This window comes from Saccoglossus kowalevskii, chromosome 16 (genome assembly GCF_978046115.1).
Source record: "Saccoglossus kowalevskii chromosome 16, keSacKowa6.1, whole genome shotgun sequence".
NCBI classification, from domain to species: Eukaryota; Metazoa; Hemichordata; class Enteropneusta; family Harrimaniidae; genus Saccoglossus; species Saccoglossus kowalevskii.
The window spans coordinates 1,492,625-1,508,787 of record NC_140656.1 but is presented as its reverse complement, the minus strand read 5'-3'; the positions used below and the strand labels follow the sequence as shown (position 1 = coordinate 1,508,787).

General features: G+C 33.6%; 2 protein-coding genes across 2 annotated transcripts; one reads left to right on the top strand and one right to left on the bottom strand.

Moving 5' to 3' along the window:
• The first annotated feature begins 4,505 nt into the window (after nt 1-4,505).
• LOC146733601 (uncharacterized) lies at nt 4,506-5,331 on the top strand. The gene is made up of 2 exons (XM_085491474.1): nt 4,506-4,683; nt 4,772-5,331. Exons 1-2 carry the CDS (start codon nt 4,506-4,508, stop codon nt 5,329-5,331), a joined length of 738 nt encoding a protein of 245 aa, XP_085347600.1.
• A 4,862-nt stretch (nt 5,332-10,193) lies between these two features.
• On the bottom strand, nt 10,194-13,451 carry LOC146733600 (NXPE family member 4-like). Its single transcript, XM_085491472.1, has 4 exons — nt 13,321-13,451; nt 11,378-11,550; nt 11,142-11,351; nt 10,194-10,243 (listed from the first exon to the last, which is right to left on the bottom strand). The coding sequence occupies exons 1-4, from the start codon at nt 13,449-13,451 to the stop codon at nt 10,194-10,196; spliced, it is 564 nt and encodes a 187-aa protein (XP_085347598.1).
• Nucleotides 13,452-16,163: the final 2,712 nt, after the last annotated feature.

Below are 16,163 nucleotides of genomic sequence, written 5' to 3'. Positions count from 1 at the left end.
AGGTGATCGTTATGTGAACATCACTGATAAATTGAGCAAGTCCATTATCCTCAAGTACAGGTAACAGGTTGCCACATCCGCAATCTGCTACTCGACAATTGAGCCTTCATTTGCAAACAAACACAGGGTTCAATGCTTGATGTTAAATAATTGAATAAGTGGTGGTAAAACAAGAGAATAAATGCCTCTACAAAAATTGGCCAGGTATTTGCGAGTAAATACCTGTCGTTCAATTAATTTAATTAAGTATTTCAATATCCCGATTAGTTGCATGTGTAAGCGAAAACAATGACTCTGGTACCGGTGAGTGTAATTCTAGTAGTATTCGAACTCTTGGCATTTGTATTAGGCGTTTTTTTTTCATTTTCATTTTCTGTGTCTGCCACGCCGTATATGCGACCACTTCGCTGCTTTATTGTGATTTTGTGAGTTTCCAATCATGTATTTTTTGCTAGTCAAGCCATGACCCAGGTTCATCCATGTTCAGCCATGTTTTAACAAATTGCGTGACCCTTGGCGTGACTATATGATTGTTCTGTTGAACTGTTATTATCATTATATTGAAACGTGATTTGTTCCACCTTATTGGTAATGATTTAAGTATCTTTATTGTAATTCGTATTTACCGAAAGAACGGCACAAATTGAAGAGCATTTATTTTGTGACGTCACTAATTCGTTTGTGAGTACGGTCTTCTAAAATTGTGTTATTGTGTCACACGTTTCCTAACCGTTTCTTCTGAAATGACTGAACGTTTTCAATATTTTTGTCAAATGATTTGTCAAACATTTTCATAATCATCACCCAAAGGAACACTCTGTTGTCATAGAAATTATCATTTGAATTATAAACAATCCATTTAAAGTTATTTCATTAAATAATTATTCAATTTGGTGTCTTACAAATGTTGTTGACTTAGTGCCCAGATCGAATCTATAAACAAAGTACCGCCCCTGTTCCTACAAATATTATATTGGTACGAATGATGCATTATTACATAATGTTTCTTGATTAATGTTGTAATTGTATATTTCATTTATTTGACAATTCCGTATAAATTCCAATGAGCAATCTTTAGCTTTGCAAAATATCATGTGTTCACCAACATTTTAGTGGGCATTTACCTACCGCTTGTTTTGTAGGCAATCCGCAACAGCAGAGCGTTGGCAAACACCAAATAGCAGTGAGTCGACTTTAAAGACCCATAATTTGTCACATCCTTAGCTAGAATTTGACAGTTTTATTAACCTGAATTTTGATTTATCTGTCATAGATTGTGATATATCTGTATTTTGTTCAGATATTTTTTCATTCGATTGTACAAGAGGTTGGTATACTGTAGAAATATAGTATGTATTTGTGTAATCTCTAAACATGGACGGGCCCAGACAGTTATTCGGTGAGAACCATTTGCAGTCAGTGTCAGTTAATAGTAATCAAGAGCAATCGGTCGACAGTTAGTCAAAGTTGGACTAAGGTTCATACAGTGCTCGATTTTTTTTTAAATAATTCCACGTTGAGGCAATAATGGAATTTGGACTTGACATAATCTTAGCAGAAATGTGCTAACATCTTATTTGTATACTGTTGTTGATGATTTGGATAAGCTTCGTGTCGCAAACAATCGTGTTCCTTTATCGGGGAAACACAATCATAACTTTACGCACCCTTTTTTAAATCGTATATTCTAAGTCAATATCTTACTTTACTAACCCAATTTTACTAACGCAATGCCGACGAAAAAACAAACAAAGGGAAGATGACAGTGATTTTACAGGCTGTAATTAGGAAACTGAAGATTGTGTACAGTGTCACGAAAATCAACACTCTTGATTTTTATCTCATAAGTCTGATAATTTACTTCACTGTAGAGTCTCCACTCGCTATGATAGTCTTGTCAGATAAACACTTGTAGACTTCTTCTTTTGACCACTGTTTACTGCGACATACAAGTGGAATAAATAATTCAGGAGTTTCCCAATATCCGTCAGATAATGGCACTGGTATATCTGAACCACATGATAGAGTAGGTCTTTTGCAAACTGTTGGTAGGAATACATTTTCATTTCCACTGATGTTTGCGAGAGTGCAGCATGATTATCAACCCTGTGAACAGAATGTATGAAGGGAATGTGAAATGGAAACTGTGCTTTACACTCACTTCATGTTTTACATATTATTATTTCATATTCATATATTTGTCTACAATGAAATAAATCACTGTTCGTTCGACCACTATACAATGGGAGAAGCCATTGTGAGAGATAATACCGTATTTCGTTTACAACTCTGCTGATAAGATGATTTGCTATTTGCTTTCATCTCCAACAATATTGTATGTTGTATTACATAATGTTTCTATAACAGTATTAATAATTATATTCAAAAACAAAGAGACTAGGTTCAAACTCTTGCACCGCTGAACATCGCCCTATCTGGGACTGTATCTGCCATAATATACATAAACACATAAGCCTTATATATGCTTCTATTTACTCGCCTTGTTTTGTGTGAGATACAGGGAAACAATTCCAAGCTCTATGGGATACAGGCTCACAGGTATGTGTCATCTCGCACGGATGGAAATCAAGAAACATTCCAAATGTATCACTTAAGTCTATTGAAGACCTTCTGGGAGTTGGTGTGGAGATCAATTTGAATGCAATGAATGGCACAGTAATTCCCTATGATGGTTGGGTTGAAGTCAACTTTCAACTGATTTCAGAAGATGACTCAAACATATTCCTAACAGTACCCATGTTAGTCTCTACTTGTGAATCTGGAAAAGAAATTCCAATTATAGGCTACAATGTGATAGAACAGATCTGTAAACAACAGCTAGATGTTCATAAAAACATACATTCCTCAAGTCCTAGTCAATATCATAGAACTCAACTTGTTGAATGTATCATCCGTACTGGACCTATCAGACAGAAATGCCCTGTGATGTTTGAACCAAACATAGAACATACATGGCCTGAAGAACGATTGATGAGCAACTAACGGTATTATCTAAAGGGACTACTCATAGAGTATTGGTCCCAGTTCACAGCACCACAAGACATGACATCTTTCTGAGAAATCGAAGAGAAATTGACGAACTAAAATGGATTAAATCTTTCACCCCATTAAGTTGTTCTGACAACAACAACAAACAAGCTAACGTTGGTTCAGTACAAATACGATTGGGGAACTCTGAAAACGCCTCGGACTTCTGGGATACTACCGCGTACATAAAGGACTTTTCTAGGATTGCCGAACCTCGCTATGCTTTACTCACAGTTAGTAAAGAGATTCGAAAAACAGACTGGAAAAACCAGGAAACAACCAGGGCGATCGAAACACAAGTCTTCAAAGGTACAAGCATCATCAAACGAAGCAATCCAGTGGACAGAACACCATCAACATAGACTAAACATTTTATTGGACCAACTAGTTAATCCACCTATACTAGGCTATCCAGATTATAATCAACCCTATATTCTAGTAACAGACGCTTCAAATGATGGACTTGGAACTGTGTTGTATCAGCGTCAAAACGGAAACATAGGTTATGGTTCAAGAATACTGTCTGCAGCTGAGAAAAATTACCATCTACATCTATACTCAGGGAAACCTGAATTGTTAGCGTTGAAGTGGGCCATAACAGAGAAGTTTCAAGACTATTTATATTATGCTCCATCATTTGATATCCATACCGATAACAACTGCCAAACTGAATGCAACGGGTCATCGCTGGGTAGCAGATCTATAGCTTGGGTGGATGCTGTGGTTGTGAATCAGTGCGTAATCAATGAGTCTATTGGTAATGAAGATTCAAGTATAACACCATTCACCAAGAATAAAATTCGAGAAGCTCAGAAGGAAGATCAATCAATCAGTAATTCACTACAAAAAGAACAGCCTGAGACCTTCCCAAATGCAACGTCAAGGTGAGACACATGAGACAAAAGCACTGGTGCGTGAATATAATACTATAATAGTTGATGATCATGGTATCTTACATCGAACTAGTCCAACACGAACGCAGTTAGTACTTCCCAAGAAACTACGACAATTGGTCTACAAAAACCTCCATGAAGATATGGGTCATTTAATGTTACCATGGCCAGAGATCGTTTTTACTGGCCAAACATGCAGCGAGATATTGAAAAATATATAACGAAAAAATGTCTCAAACAGAAACGGCCTACCATCGATGTCGCAAAATTGGCGCATAGTGTAACAGGATTTTTTTGGAGCTCTCAAGAAATTTTTGAACTGACATATACAAGAACTTCCAGAGTATGATCTAGTGCACAAGACTCGACAGTTTATCAGCAATTTGGTTTGCATTTTGTGCGTTTTCCACTTTACAAGTAGAATCACTGTACAAAACCTCACCCAAGTAAGTAATATATTCATGTCTTTTGTTCTCCTGAGTGACTAATTCATGCAAAGCTTTTGTTCAGGATTATGCAATACCCAATTTGCATGTATCATCTCCTAATTGCTGTTGTTTAACTATGCCTAAGTGTGAAGATTGTGCTGCAACCAGAGGAGTTATACTAACACGAGGTGACTTGCTTTTATGTAAGAAGTGTGAGTTGGTCAGATACCCTCAACAAAACCTCAATATGGATTCAATCATTGAAAAGCTAAACAAGATCATAACTGATACCACTGAACTCAAAGCGTCACAAGGTGAGGTAACAAAATCAATGCAATTTATTAACAAGTAATTTGAAGACATGAAAACCAAGCTAAAAAAAGTGCAAGATTCAAATACCAGTCTTAGGAAAGAATGATGAGCTAAAGGAAAGAGTTGGTGGTCTGGAGCAAGAGGTACCTGACTTAAATCAATACCACAGCAGGGTTAACCTTGAAGTAAGTGGTATTTCGGAAACACTCAATGGAGAAGAGAATACAGATAGCACAGTTCTGAACATATTACAGAAAATTGAACCAGAAATAACAGCAAATGAAATAGATATAACTCATCGCATAGGTACAAGAAAATCAGGAACCATGGCGACCCGGAGTGAGGAGAGACAACAACCACGACCGAGGCATATCATTGTAAGATTTACCACCAGAAGACGACGTAACAGTATATATGACAAAAGGCGCAAACTTATATCCACCAGAGATTTGGGATATGAACAAAATAACAATATATACATCAATGAAAACTTAACTCCAGCTGGGCGATCTCTATTAGGCAAGACCAATGCAGCAAAGAAACGGACAGGATATAAATTTATGTGGACTTACAATGGGCGCATTTATGTGAAGAAGTCACCTGACCACAATACAATAATTATAAATACAGAGCCGACATCAGTAAGATAATTTAACATCATTGTTTTCTGTTCCTCCTCTTGAATTTTAGTTAAGCAATTTGTACATTCTCTTCAAATATGACTGCCAACCAAGAGATGAGAACAACTCATAAATTTCATTGTAAATCATATTCCGTTAATGACTTTAATACAAAATTGCCAAAACCTCCACCAGGTGCTATTGCCATTATACATTTAAATATAAGATCTTTGAAAAAAAATATTGATAAATTAAAAATTTTCTGTGAAAATAGTTTATCACCAAAATTTCAAATAATGTCTTTGTCTGAAATATGGCAAGTGGATGATTTATCCTATTTTAACATTCCTAATTATACTCTAGTTAAAAACTGTCGTACTACTCCTGGTGGAGGTGTGGCTGCATAGATTCACAGCTCAATCCCATTCAAAATTTTACCAAAAGTTAACATACATGAATCAAAATCATTGTGGCTCGAAATACAAATATCAAATACCATTTTCACTTTATTTACATTTATTTGCATTATTTACAGGCGCCCTGGTTCAAACACGGTTCATTTTGGTGATGACCTTGAAAATTACCTTATTAACTCACAATCAACTAAATCCAACTTTATCCTCATTGGCGATTTCAATATTGATTATACACATGAAAACACTGTGAGTCAACGTTATTTTGACACAGTGTCAGCCATTAATTTCAAACAACTAATTAACACCCCCACCCGTATCACTTCTTCCTTTTTAACTACAATTGATCATGTATATTCAAATTTCTTTGATTATTTTGTTCACTGTGGGACTATATATGCAGATATTACAGATCATCTTCCAAATTTTGCCTTCATTGAAAAAGGTGATAAAATGTTTCACAGAACTAAAGAACACTACATACGCGACTTTTCTAGGTATGATATTAATGACTTCCATCATCAACTCAACAACACAAATTGGGAAAATGTTTATAACACGACTGATGCAGATACAGCTTATGATAATTTCACTGAAGTTTTCAACAAAGTTTGTGATAAAGTTGCCCCCTTAGTGAACAAAAACTCAAATCAACGAAAGCCAAAAAACCTTGGTTAACTCGATAAATTATGAAGTCTATCAACCATATTATAAATTAGTGAAAAGTAATTATGATTCAACACGTCAACGTGTCTATAACAGATACAAAAATATTTTAACTTCTCTTCTTCGAAAAACCAAAAAGTTGCATTTCTCTAAGCAAATCAATGCCAACAAAAACAATTCTAATAAACTGTGAAAAATAATTAATGAAGTAACTGGAAAAGTTGTTGCTAGTAGTGGTAAATTACCCAAAATTCTTGAAATTAATAATCCTAACAATCAATCTGAATATCTGCATGATCCGCAAATAATAAGTGATTGTCTTAACAAGTTCTTCACCAATATTGGAGAAGGGCTTGCTAAGAAAATCACAAAATCTAAAGATCCCACCAGCTATTTAAATTATAGTAATATTACATCATTTTTTCATCATCCAGTTACAGAATATGATATGAAAACTGAATTACAATTATTAGATCCTCACAAATCATGCGGTCACGATTACATTTCGCCTCATTTGTTAAAAGATGCTACCCTGTTTATAAAGAAACCCCTATGCCATATCACAAATCTTACATTTACAACTGGAGTTTTTCCCAACCAATTAAAAATAGCCAAAATTACCCACATATATAAAAAAGGTTCCCCATATTCAACCGGAAATTATAGACCAATTTCGATATTACCCATATTAAGTAAAATTATTGAAAAAGCTGTAAACAAGCAATTAAATAAAAAAGTAATATTCTCAACAAATATCAATACGGTTTTCGTAAAAAATACAGCACCAAGCTTGCTTTAATTGACCTCATTCACGAATTATTAACAAAAATAGATAATGGCAATATTGTACTTGGAATTTTCTTGGATCTAACGAAAGCGTTTGACACAATTGATCACAAAATTCTTCTTTTAAAACTAAAATCATATGGCATACGTGGGTTACCTTTAAACTACCTATCTATATCTAACTACCTTGAATAACTACCTATCAAATCGAAAGCATTATGTCCAGGCCGATGGGTATAAATCAACAATGCAGTCAATTAAATATGGTGTTCCCCGGGGTTCTATACTAGGACCTCTATTATTTCATATTTACATTAATGATCTTTCTTCTTCGTCACTTTTCTTCCAATGTAAACTTTTTGCCGATGCTTCTAATCTATTCCACTTTTACACAAATTCTCTAAATGTCCCGGAAATAAATAACAACCTAACTTTGGCGAGTGACTGGTGTCAAGCTAATAAACTAACAGTAAATAATACTAAAACTAACTACACAATTTTCTCAACTTTAGGAAACAGCTAAGCAAATTTCAAAATATCAGGATGAATGACACTAATCTACAGAGAGTTGATACAACCACATACCTCGGACTATTGATTGATACAAATCTCACCTGGAAACCCCATATTAATAAAGTTCTATCTAAAATTAGCCCTATAATTGGCCTTATTTCAAAATTACGTCACCTACTCCCAAAATATGTTTTAATCTTTACAACACTTTGATTTTGCCACACATTTCATACGGTTTGGAGGTACGGGGCAGTACATCTCCAACATTACTCAAGCCAATCCACATTCAACAAAAACGATTAGCACGTATTATCCATTTCAAAGACAGATATATTCACAGCCAACCACTATTAAACTCGCTACACATCCTAAATATTAAATACCAACTATGCACATTTATCCATGATCTGCACTCTAATAGAATCCCTCGTAATGTGTGTGACTATTTCTATTTCCCTGAACACAACTATAACACTAGATTTTCAACTAACTTCTCTCTTACTAGAAAACAAACAAAGCGTGGGACAATCATCTATTGACTACCAGGGAACTATACTTTGGAATAAATTACCGTCATATTTAAAAACAATTACAATCGTGCCTGTTTCAAAAAAGCTTTAAAAATATTTAATAACTGAACGCATGATTTCTGATGATTAGCACTGATCTATTCTCCATTAGTTTGTATTAGGTTTTGAAACACACTCTTTATAGATTTCTTATAACGTTTCATTAATCTCTGTTGCTTTTTATCATTTATGCCCTCGTCATATACTTTAATAAATATTTTCCTATATATTTTAGGGAAACAGACTCGACTAGCCATATTGTGCTATTTCTGTTTCCCTGCCATAGATTATTGAACGTTTATTATTATTATTATTATTATTATTATTATTATTATTATTATTATTATTATTATTATTATTATTATTATTAATATTAATATTAATATTATTATTATTATCTTACATATTTTCATAATTTACTTGTATTTATATAACTTAGTTATTTATTTATCGATTTCCTTGTAATACTTACAATCTATTCAAATAAATATTACTATTATTATTATTATTATTATTATCAACACGAGAGCACCGCTAGTCAACATAACTGCAACTACTAAATTTGTATTGATATCAATTGATTTTCTACACCTGGAAGGAAGCATTGGTGGATACGAGTACATTTTGGTAATTATGGGTCATTTTACAAGATTCTTCCAAGCCTATCCCACTACAAACAAGGCGGCCAAAACAGTAGCTGAGAAAATCTTCAATGACTTTATCCATCGGTTTAGATTTTCTGTGAGAATTCACCACGATCAGGGCACAGAATTTGAAAACCAGCTATTCAAGAAATTACAACAACTCGGTGGAATTAAGCTGTCTAAAACTACATCATATCATCCAGTGGGTAATGATCAAGTGGAAGGAATGAACAGAACTCTACTTTCTATGCTTCGAACACTACCTGAAAAAGAAAAGTCAAGATGGAAGGAGTCGGTCAATAAAATGGCCCATGCGTTAACCCCAGATCCCCCACGACTACCAATTGACCTCCTGTTTGGCTTCAACAAAAATGGTTGCAACAATATCAGAACCCACCAAGACTATGTATCGAGATGGCAGAGAAGTATGAGAGAAGCGTACTGCATAGCAAATCAGAATTAAAAGAAGTTAGCTGATAAGGGTACAGAATCTTACGATCGTAAAGAACACAGTACTGTCCTCCAACCTTGTAATAGGATACTTGTTAGAAACTTAAGAGAACGTGGTGGAACGTGCTCCGATCATACTGGGAAGACACAGTTTATGTTGGCATAGAACAGATTGGAATAGATAGCATCACATCCATCAGCAGGGAGGGAAGAACATCATGTCACTCAACAAGAAATCACAACTACTATACCCGACATATCGTCTCCTGATCATCCAAAAAAACCAACAAGAATTCACTACCGTACCGACATGTCACATCTCCTGATGTCTGTGAACCAAGACAGAATGAACTATACCAATACTATACCTGATACACCAGCAGTACCATCCCTATCACCAGTTATGTTAGGTGAGCAAACAGTATATGAGGAGCATACAAATGGTGACAATACAGAAGACATCCAAGCTGGTAGTGAACAACAAACAGATTATCAATCATCAAACAACAGGAGAAATTCCAACAGGGAAAGAAGACCACCAAGTATGTTGACATACAATACATTAGGTCAACCATCATACCAACCTATAAACAATGAAGTGGTAGCCAATATTCCAGGGCTGTATTATCCAACTAATGCTCAGATGGTGAATCAGTATGTACCAGCCAGTTATCTAGCACCAATGTCAAACATGGTATTCCATCTTTACTATCCTATAATGATACCATCTGGAGCACAACATCAGCCATTTATTCAACAACAATGAGAGTGGAGGACATGATTTAAAATATATATACGACGATTGCATATTATAAAACCGAACGCACTACTGGTAATTTAGACATCAATGATCATCCAATCATAGGTATTAGTGGATTCACAGCAGATATACCTGCAGATACTGTATGGATTAACCACAGATATAGAGTAACCACAGTTTGTGTTGAAAAATTGTGAACATCATCATGCATGTGTATTAACTTTTTATCAGTGAACTTTGCCATTTTTAGAGTGAATATCTTTAAGTACGCATTATATTGTATTTGACCTGAAATGAAATTTTGGACTATACTGGACATACTATAATAAAATACCTACAAATGTCATATATGAATGTCTTAGCTACTACATTGCTGACTGGTTGAATATATCTAAATTAATCATTACTGAATTGATTCGTTAATATCGTTTGACCATAAGTGTTACTAGTGGCCACGGTCACTTATGAGTCCTGCAAATAGTGTATTCTTATACCTGCAGAATTGATGATTTGATATATTTTTGTCAATTATACATGTATGTAGTTAATTAATATGAACTGGTCATACATGAGGACGTTGGATTCTTATTGAACCAAGATTGAACAGTAGCTTTATTTTCATTTGATTTTTCCTGTTTTATGCTTATTGTTTTTTTCTATTTGTATTTGTCAGCTCTTGAATTAAGCAGTAGATAGTTAGTGTTAGATATAGGTATATTGTGTTAATTGTCATATTGACACCCGCAACAAATGCTACGCCAGTAATGATACAAACACTGGTGAACGATAAGAAACAGCTTTATTGATAAGCAACAACTATGGCGGACAAACCCGTCATGTACAGCGCTACTAAAGGAGCGCACACAACTATAAATATGAGCCGTTGTTGAACTATTACATACGTACGATTCAAATAAATCAGCAGCACCTTGCATCTGATCTGCTGTTATTTTGTTCATTTGTTGAACACTCCTACTGATGACATTCAACTGAGAACATTTCAATGTACTGGGTCTGTCACAAACAAGCACTGTCTTACGCATGGAATTTTCATTCATATATTCACACTTATCAGACCGTAGTCCTTCACTTATCATTGAACAATTACTTGACTCGGTTGTAACCCCATCTGTAAAATTTCCAGTAATTCCTTGTAATTTTTCTTTTGTCTTTACGACTTGTCTTATGAAATTAATAATCTCTCTAGTGAAAGCAAGTTGAACTGTGATTTCTGCTTTTCCAGCCCAGGCTGCATAAAAAACACAGAGTATGTACCATTTGCATAATCAATAACACGACCTGCTGTGCTTTTTCCAAATTTCGCGTTTTGCATGACTGCCATGAAGAAATCACCTCCCCTGTTTCTTTTACGATTGTTTTTGTCTCGAGCTTCAATAACAACATGCACAAACTCTCCTTTCTGGATATTTGTATTATGGAGCATCACCCTATAATAAATTTATATAATATACAATATATGTCTCATACTATACTTTCCACATCCATATTTAGTCAAAAATAGTTGAACAGAACAAAAGACTGACTGAATCTGGTTAAAACAACAAAACAATGTACGACAGATAAACAAGTTCACAAATGCAAACAATGGTAACTGACACGAAAATTACAATAATTTATCAAATGAGTGAGAAACAAGACTGGGCACATCCTTCTCCACGTCAAATGAATGATAAACATACTGCAAATCACAAATATTGTCAGTTTAAAAAACATACATCACATGAATAATATAGATGCCCTCTGAGATCGTCATATTTACACACATCCTACGTAGAAAATCAAAATCAGGTAAACAAACAAAATTATTATCATAATCATGTGAAAGATTTTAAAAATAATGTTAATCTCACGTTCTCAACATTCAACTAAAATAACCAACTGTATTCAGAACTAGACAAGGACAGTAGGTAATGAATGTAAGTAGGATTGTACTTTTATGATTTACCAATTTTAAACCAGTTTCTGTAGAAATATTGCCCTAAAAGATGACATCTATCACACATTTTGTCATCACTGAAATACTAATAGTTGTGACGTCCAATATTTTTTCAAGACATTATTTGATGGACTTTATACAATGGAAATCATTATTTCGCTGTTGTAAACATCTTTAACTAAGTTCTGTAGTCAAGTAATTTTATGGTTCTTACCAAATTGGATAGATGTGGCAATGTATTTTCAGCAGTGGCTGCATGTCACAGTTATGAACACGAATTACGACATTGGTACACACAATACACAAAATGTCAAATAGGCAATCCGGAAATACATGTGTACCACCAATAAATGAGAATTAACAACCGATACGCTTGACTTTATCAAATGATGGTAGTCAATATAAGGTGGTTGATAGTCAGCTCATATTTGAGATGGTCAATGAGAGATACTCCCTGCTCTAAATTTACGAATATACCCCGAGATATATTCATCAAAAGTTAACAATTTTATACTAAATATTCCTCCAATGTAATTTACTGTACTGTCCCGGTACTGGAATTAGTTACTATAAGCAATTTCCATAAGCAATTCATATGGCAAAAATGCTAAATATGTCATTTAGACATAGTCACAATGACATTAACATCTTATTCTTTGATTGGATTTACATGCCATGTGCAAAATATACTTGGAATACCAATTGTACATGGTTTTGACATGAAATATTTTGCGTAATTATGACCAACATCTCAAGCTACAATTTCAACATCAACTGAATGGAATTAAAATAGGTGTTCGAAAAACAGTTATATAAACCAAAGTTCTATAAAGCGTAAAGAACTGCATGAGTAATGTCTGAGGCGAGATTATATTTTCTGTAAATAGAATAGACATAAACAAATGAAAAGCCCGAACACGAGCACTTTGCTCCAGAAGTAACGGTATTTTTTTTTATAGGTTATTGAAATTTAATACTTATTTCACTGTCATCCAAAAAATGCCCACTAATGCTGCTTGATTACACTCTTGTAGTTACAACTTCTACGTTGTATAATATTCCTCATAAAAAATATTAACCTTGTATTTAGGAAACTCACAGGAAGCTTGTGTAGAGAAGACAGTGCTGCTACTTGAGGTGCTTCATGCCTAAGATTGCATTGCAATTCAATGTAAAGTACGTCAAAGGCGAGGACATCAGAGTGTAGATAAATAATCACCATGCCTGTTGTGTGGTGGGAATATATCTTACGTTTTCTCACCTTGTTGTCATGGTTGATGTTAGTCCTAACGAACCATTTCCAATATCAAAAGGAGTTTCAATATTTTTATTCTCAGCATATCCATGCCTCTGTTGCCAATTCAACTCATCTACTATAGTTATCCACTCCATTCCAAATCGATTATATCTATTGTATGGTAATGAATCGATATCTTCGGAGCTTTCTGACTGTAGATTAGGAGAAGGTACCTCAGTGTCTTTGCAATACTCTTCAATCTGGTCTACGTTTATACTAATATTGTTATCACTGGACGCATCATTATGTGAAATGCAAAGATTGCTTGTATACACTTCCGGTTTTATCGAAACTGAGAATTGCTGTGTGTCAAAAAGTAATAGGTTTAATTAATATTCAGATTCACGTGTATTGTTTATGTCTGTGCTCGTGACGATATTAATTCCTCGTGAAGACAAATATTTCAGTGAAATGTGCTCGTCATTAATTAATAACGTTCTTTGTGACAAACATGTGTGGATAATTGTATCATACACAGTGACAGGTAATACCACGATGTTGATTCATATATTCACACAGGAATCAGGTAGTTCTGTTTGAACCCGCTTAGATGTGTGTGTGGAAATCTGTGTATTCCATCACAATCACCATAGATCTGGTCAGGTACTGGTAGGAACTGGTCTGATTGTGTGTTTTTTTGCACGCATTGTTTCTGAATCTTGATATAGTAATATTTAGATTTCTGTGTGACAAATATGTACTAGGTTTAAGTAATGTTTAGATTTCTGTGTCACAAATGTGTACTAGGTTTAAGTAATATTCAGATTTCTGTGTGACAAATGTGTACTAGGTTTAAGTAGTACTTAGATTTCTGTGTTACAAATGTGTACTAAGTTTAAGTAATATTTAGATTTCTGTGTGACAAATGTGTACTAGGTTTAAGTAATATTTAGATATCTGTGTGACAAATATGTACTAGGTTTAAGTATTATTTAGATTTCTGTGTGATAAATGTGTACTAGGTTTAAGTAATATTTAGATTTCTGTGTGACAAATGTGTACTAGGTTTAAGTAATATTTAGATTTCTGTGTGACAAAGGTGTACTAGGTTTAAGTAATAATTAGATATCTGTGTACCAAAGGTCTACTAGGTTTAAGTAATATTTAGATTTCTGTGTGACAAATATGTACTAGGTTTAAGTAATATTTAGATTTCTGTGTGACAAATGTGTACTAGGTTTGAGTAATAATTAGATTTCTGTGTTACAAATGTGTACTAGGTTTAAGTAATATTTAGATTTCTATGTGACAAATATGTACTAGGTTTGAGTAATATTTAGATTTCTGTGTGACAAATGTGTACTAGGTTTAAGTAATATTTAGATTTCTGTGTGACAAATGTGTACTAGGTTTAAGTAATATTCAGATATCTGTGTGACAAATGTGTACTAGGTTTAAGTAATATTCAGATATCTGTGTGACAAATGTGTACTAGGTTTAAGTAATATTTAGATTTCTGTGTGACAAATATGTACTAGGTTTAAGTAATAATTAGATTTCTGTGTCACAAATGTGTACTAGGTTTAAGTAATATTTAGATTTCTGTGTCACAAATGTGTACTAGGTTTAAGTAATATTTAGATTTCTGTGTGACAAATATGTACTAGGTTTAAGTAATAATTAGATTTCTGTGTGACAAATGTGTACTAGGTTTAAGTAATATTTAGATTTCTGTGTGATAAATGTGTATTAGGTTTAAGTAATATTTAGATTTCTGTCTGATAAATGTGTAGTAGGTTTAAGTAATATTTAGATTTCTGTGTGATAAATGCGTACTAGGTTTAAGTAGTATATAGATTTCTGTGTGACAAATGTGTACTAGGTTTAAGTAATATTTAGATTTCTGTGTGATAAATGTGTACTAGGTTTAAGTAATATTTAGATTTCTGTGTGACAAATGTGTACTAGGTTTAAGTAATATTTAGATTTCTGTGTGACAAATGTGTACTAGGTTTAAGTAATATTTAGATTTCTGTGTGATGAATATGTACTAGGTTTAAGTAATATTTAGATTTCTGTGTGATAAATGTGTACTAGGTTTAAGTAATATTTAGATTTCTGTGTGACAAATGTGTACTAGGTTTAAGTAATAACTAGATTTCTGTGTGACAAATATGTACTAGGTTTAAGTAATATTTAGATTTCTGTGTGACAAATGTGTACTAGGTTTAAGTAATATTCAGATTTCTGTGTGACAAATGTGTACTAGGTTTAAGTAGTACTTAGATTTCTGTGTTACAAATGTGTACTAAGTTTAAGTAATATTTAGATTTCTGTGTGACAAATGTGTACTAGGTTTAAGTAATATTTAGATATCTGTGTGACAAATATGTACTAGGTTTAAGTATTATTTAGATTTCTGTGTGATAAATGTGTACTAGGTTTAAGTAATATTTAGATTTCTGTGTGACAAATGTGTACTAGGTTTAAGTAATATTTAGATTTCTGTGTGACAAATGTGTACTAGGTTTGAGTAATAATTAGATTTCTGTGTTACAAATGTGTACTAGGTTTAAGTAATATTTAGATTTCTATGTGACAAATATGTACTAGGTTTGAGTAATATTTAGATTTCTGTGTGACAAATGTGTACTAGGTTTAAGTAATATTTAGATTTCTGTGTGACAAATATGTACTAGGTTTAAGTAATATTTAGATTTCTGTGTGACAAATGTGTACTAGGTTTGAGTAATAATTAGATTTCTGTGTTACAAATGTGTACTAGGTTTAAGTAATATTTAGATTTCTGTGTGATAAATGTGTACTAGGTTTAAGTAATATTTAGATTTCTGTGTTACAAATGTGTA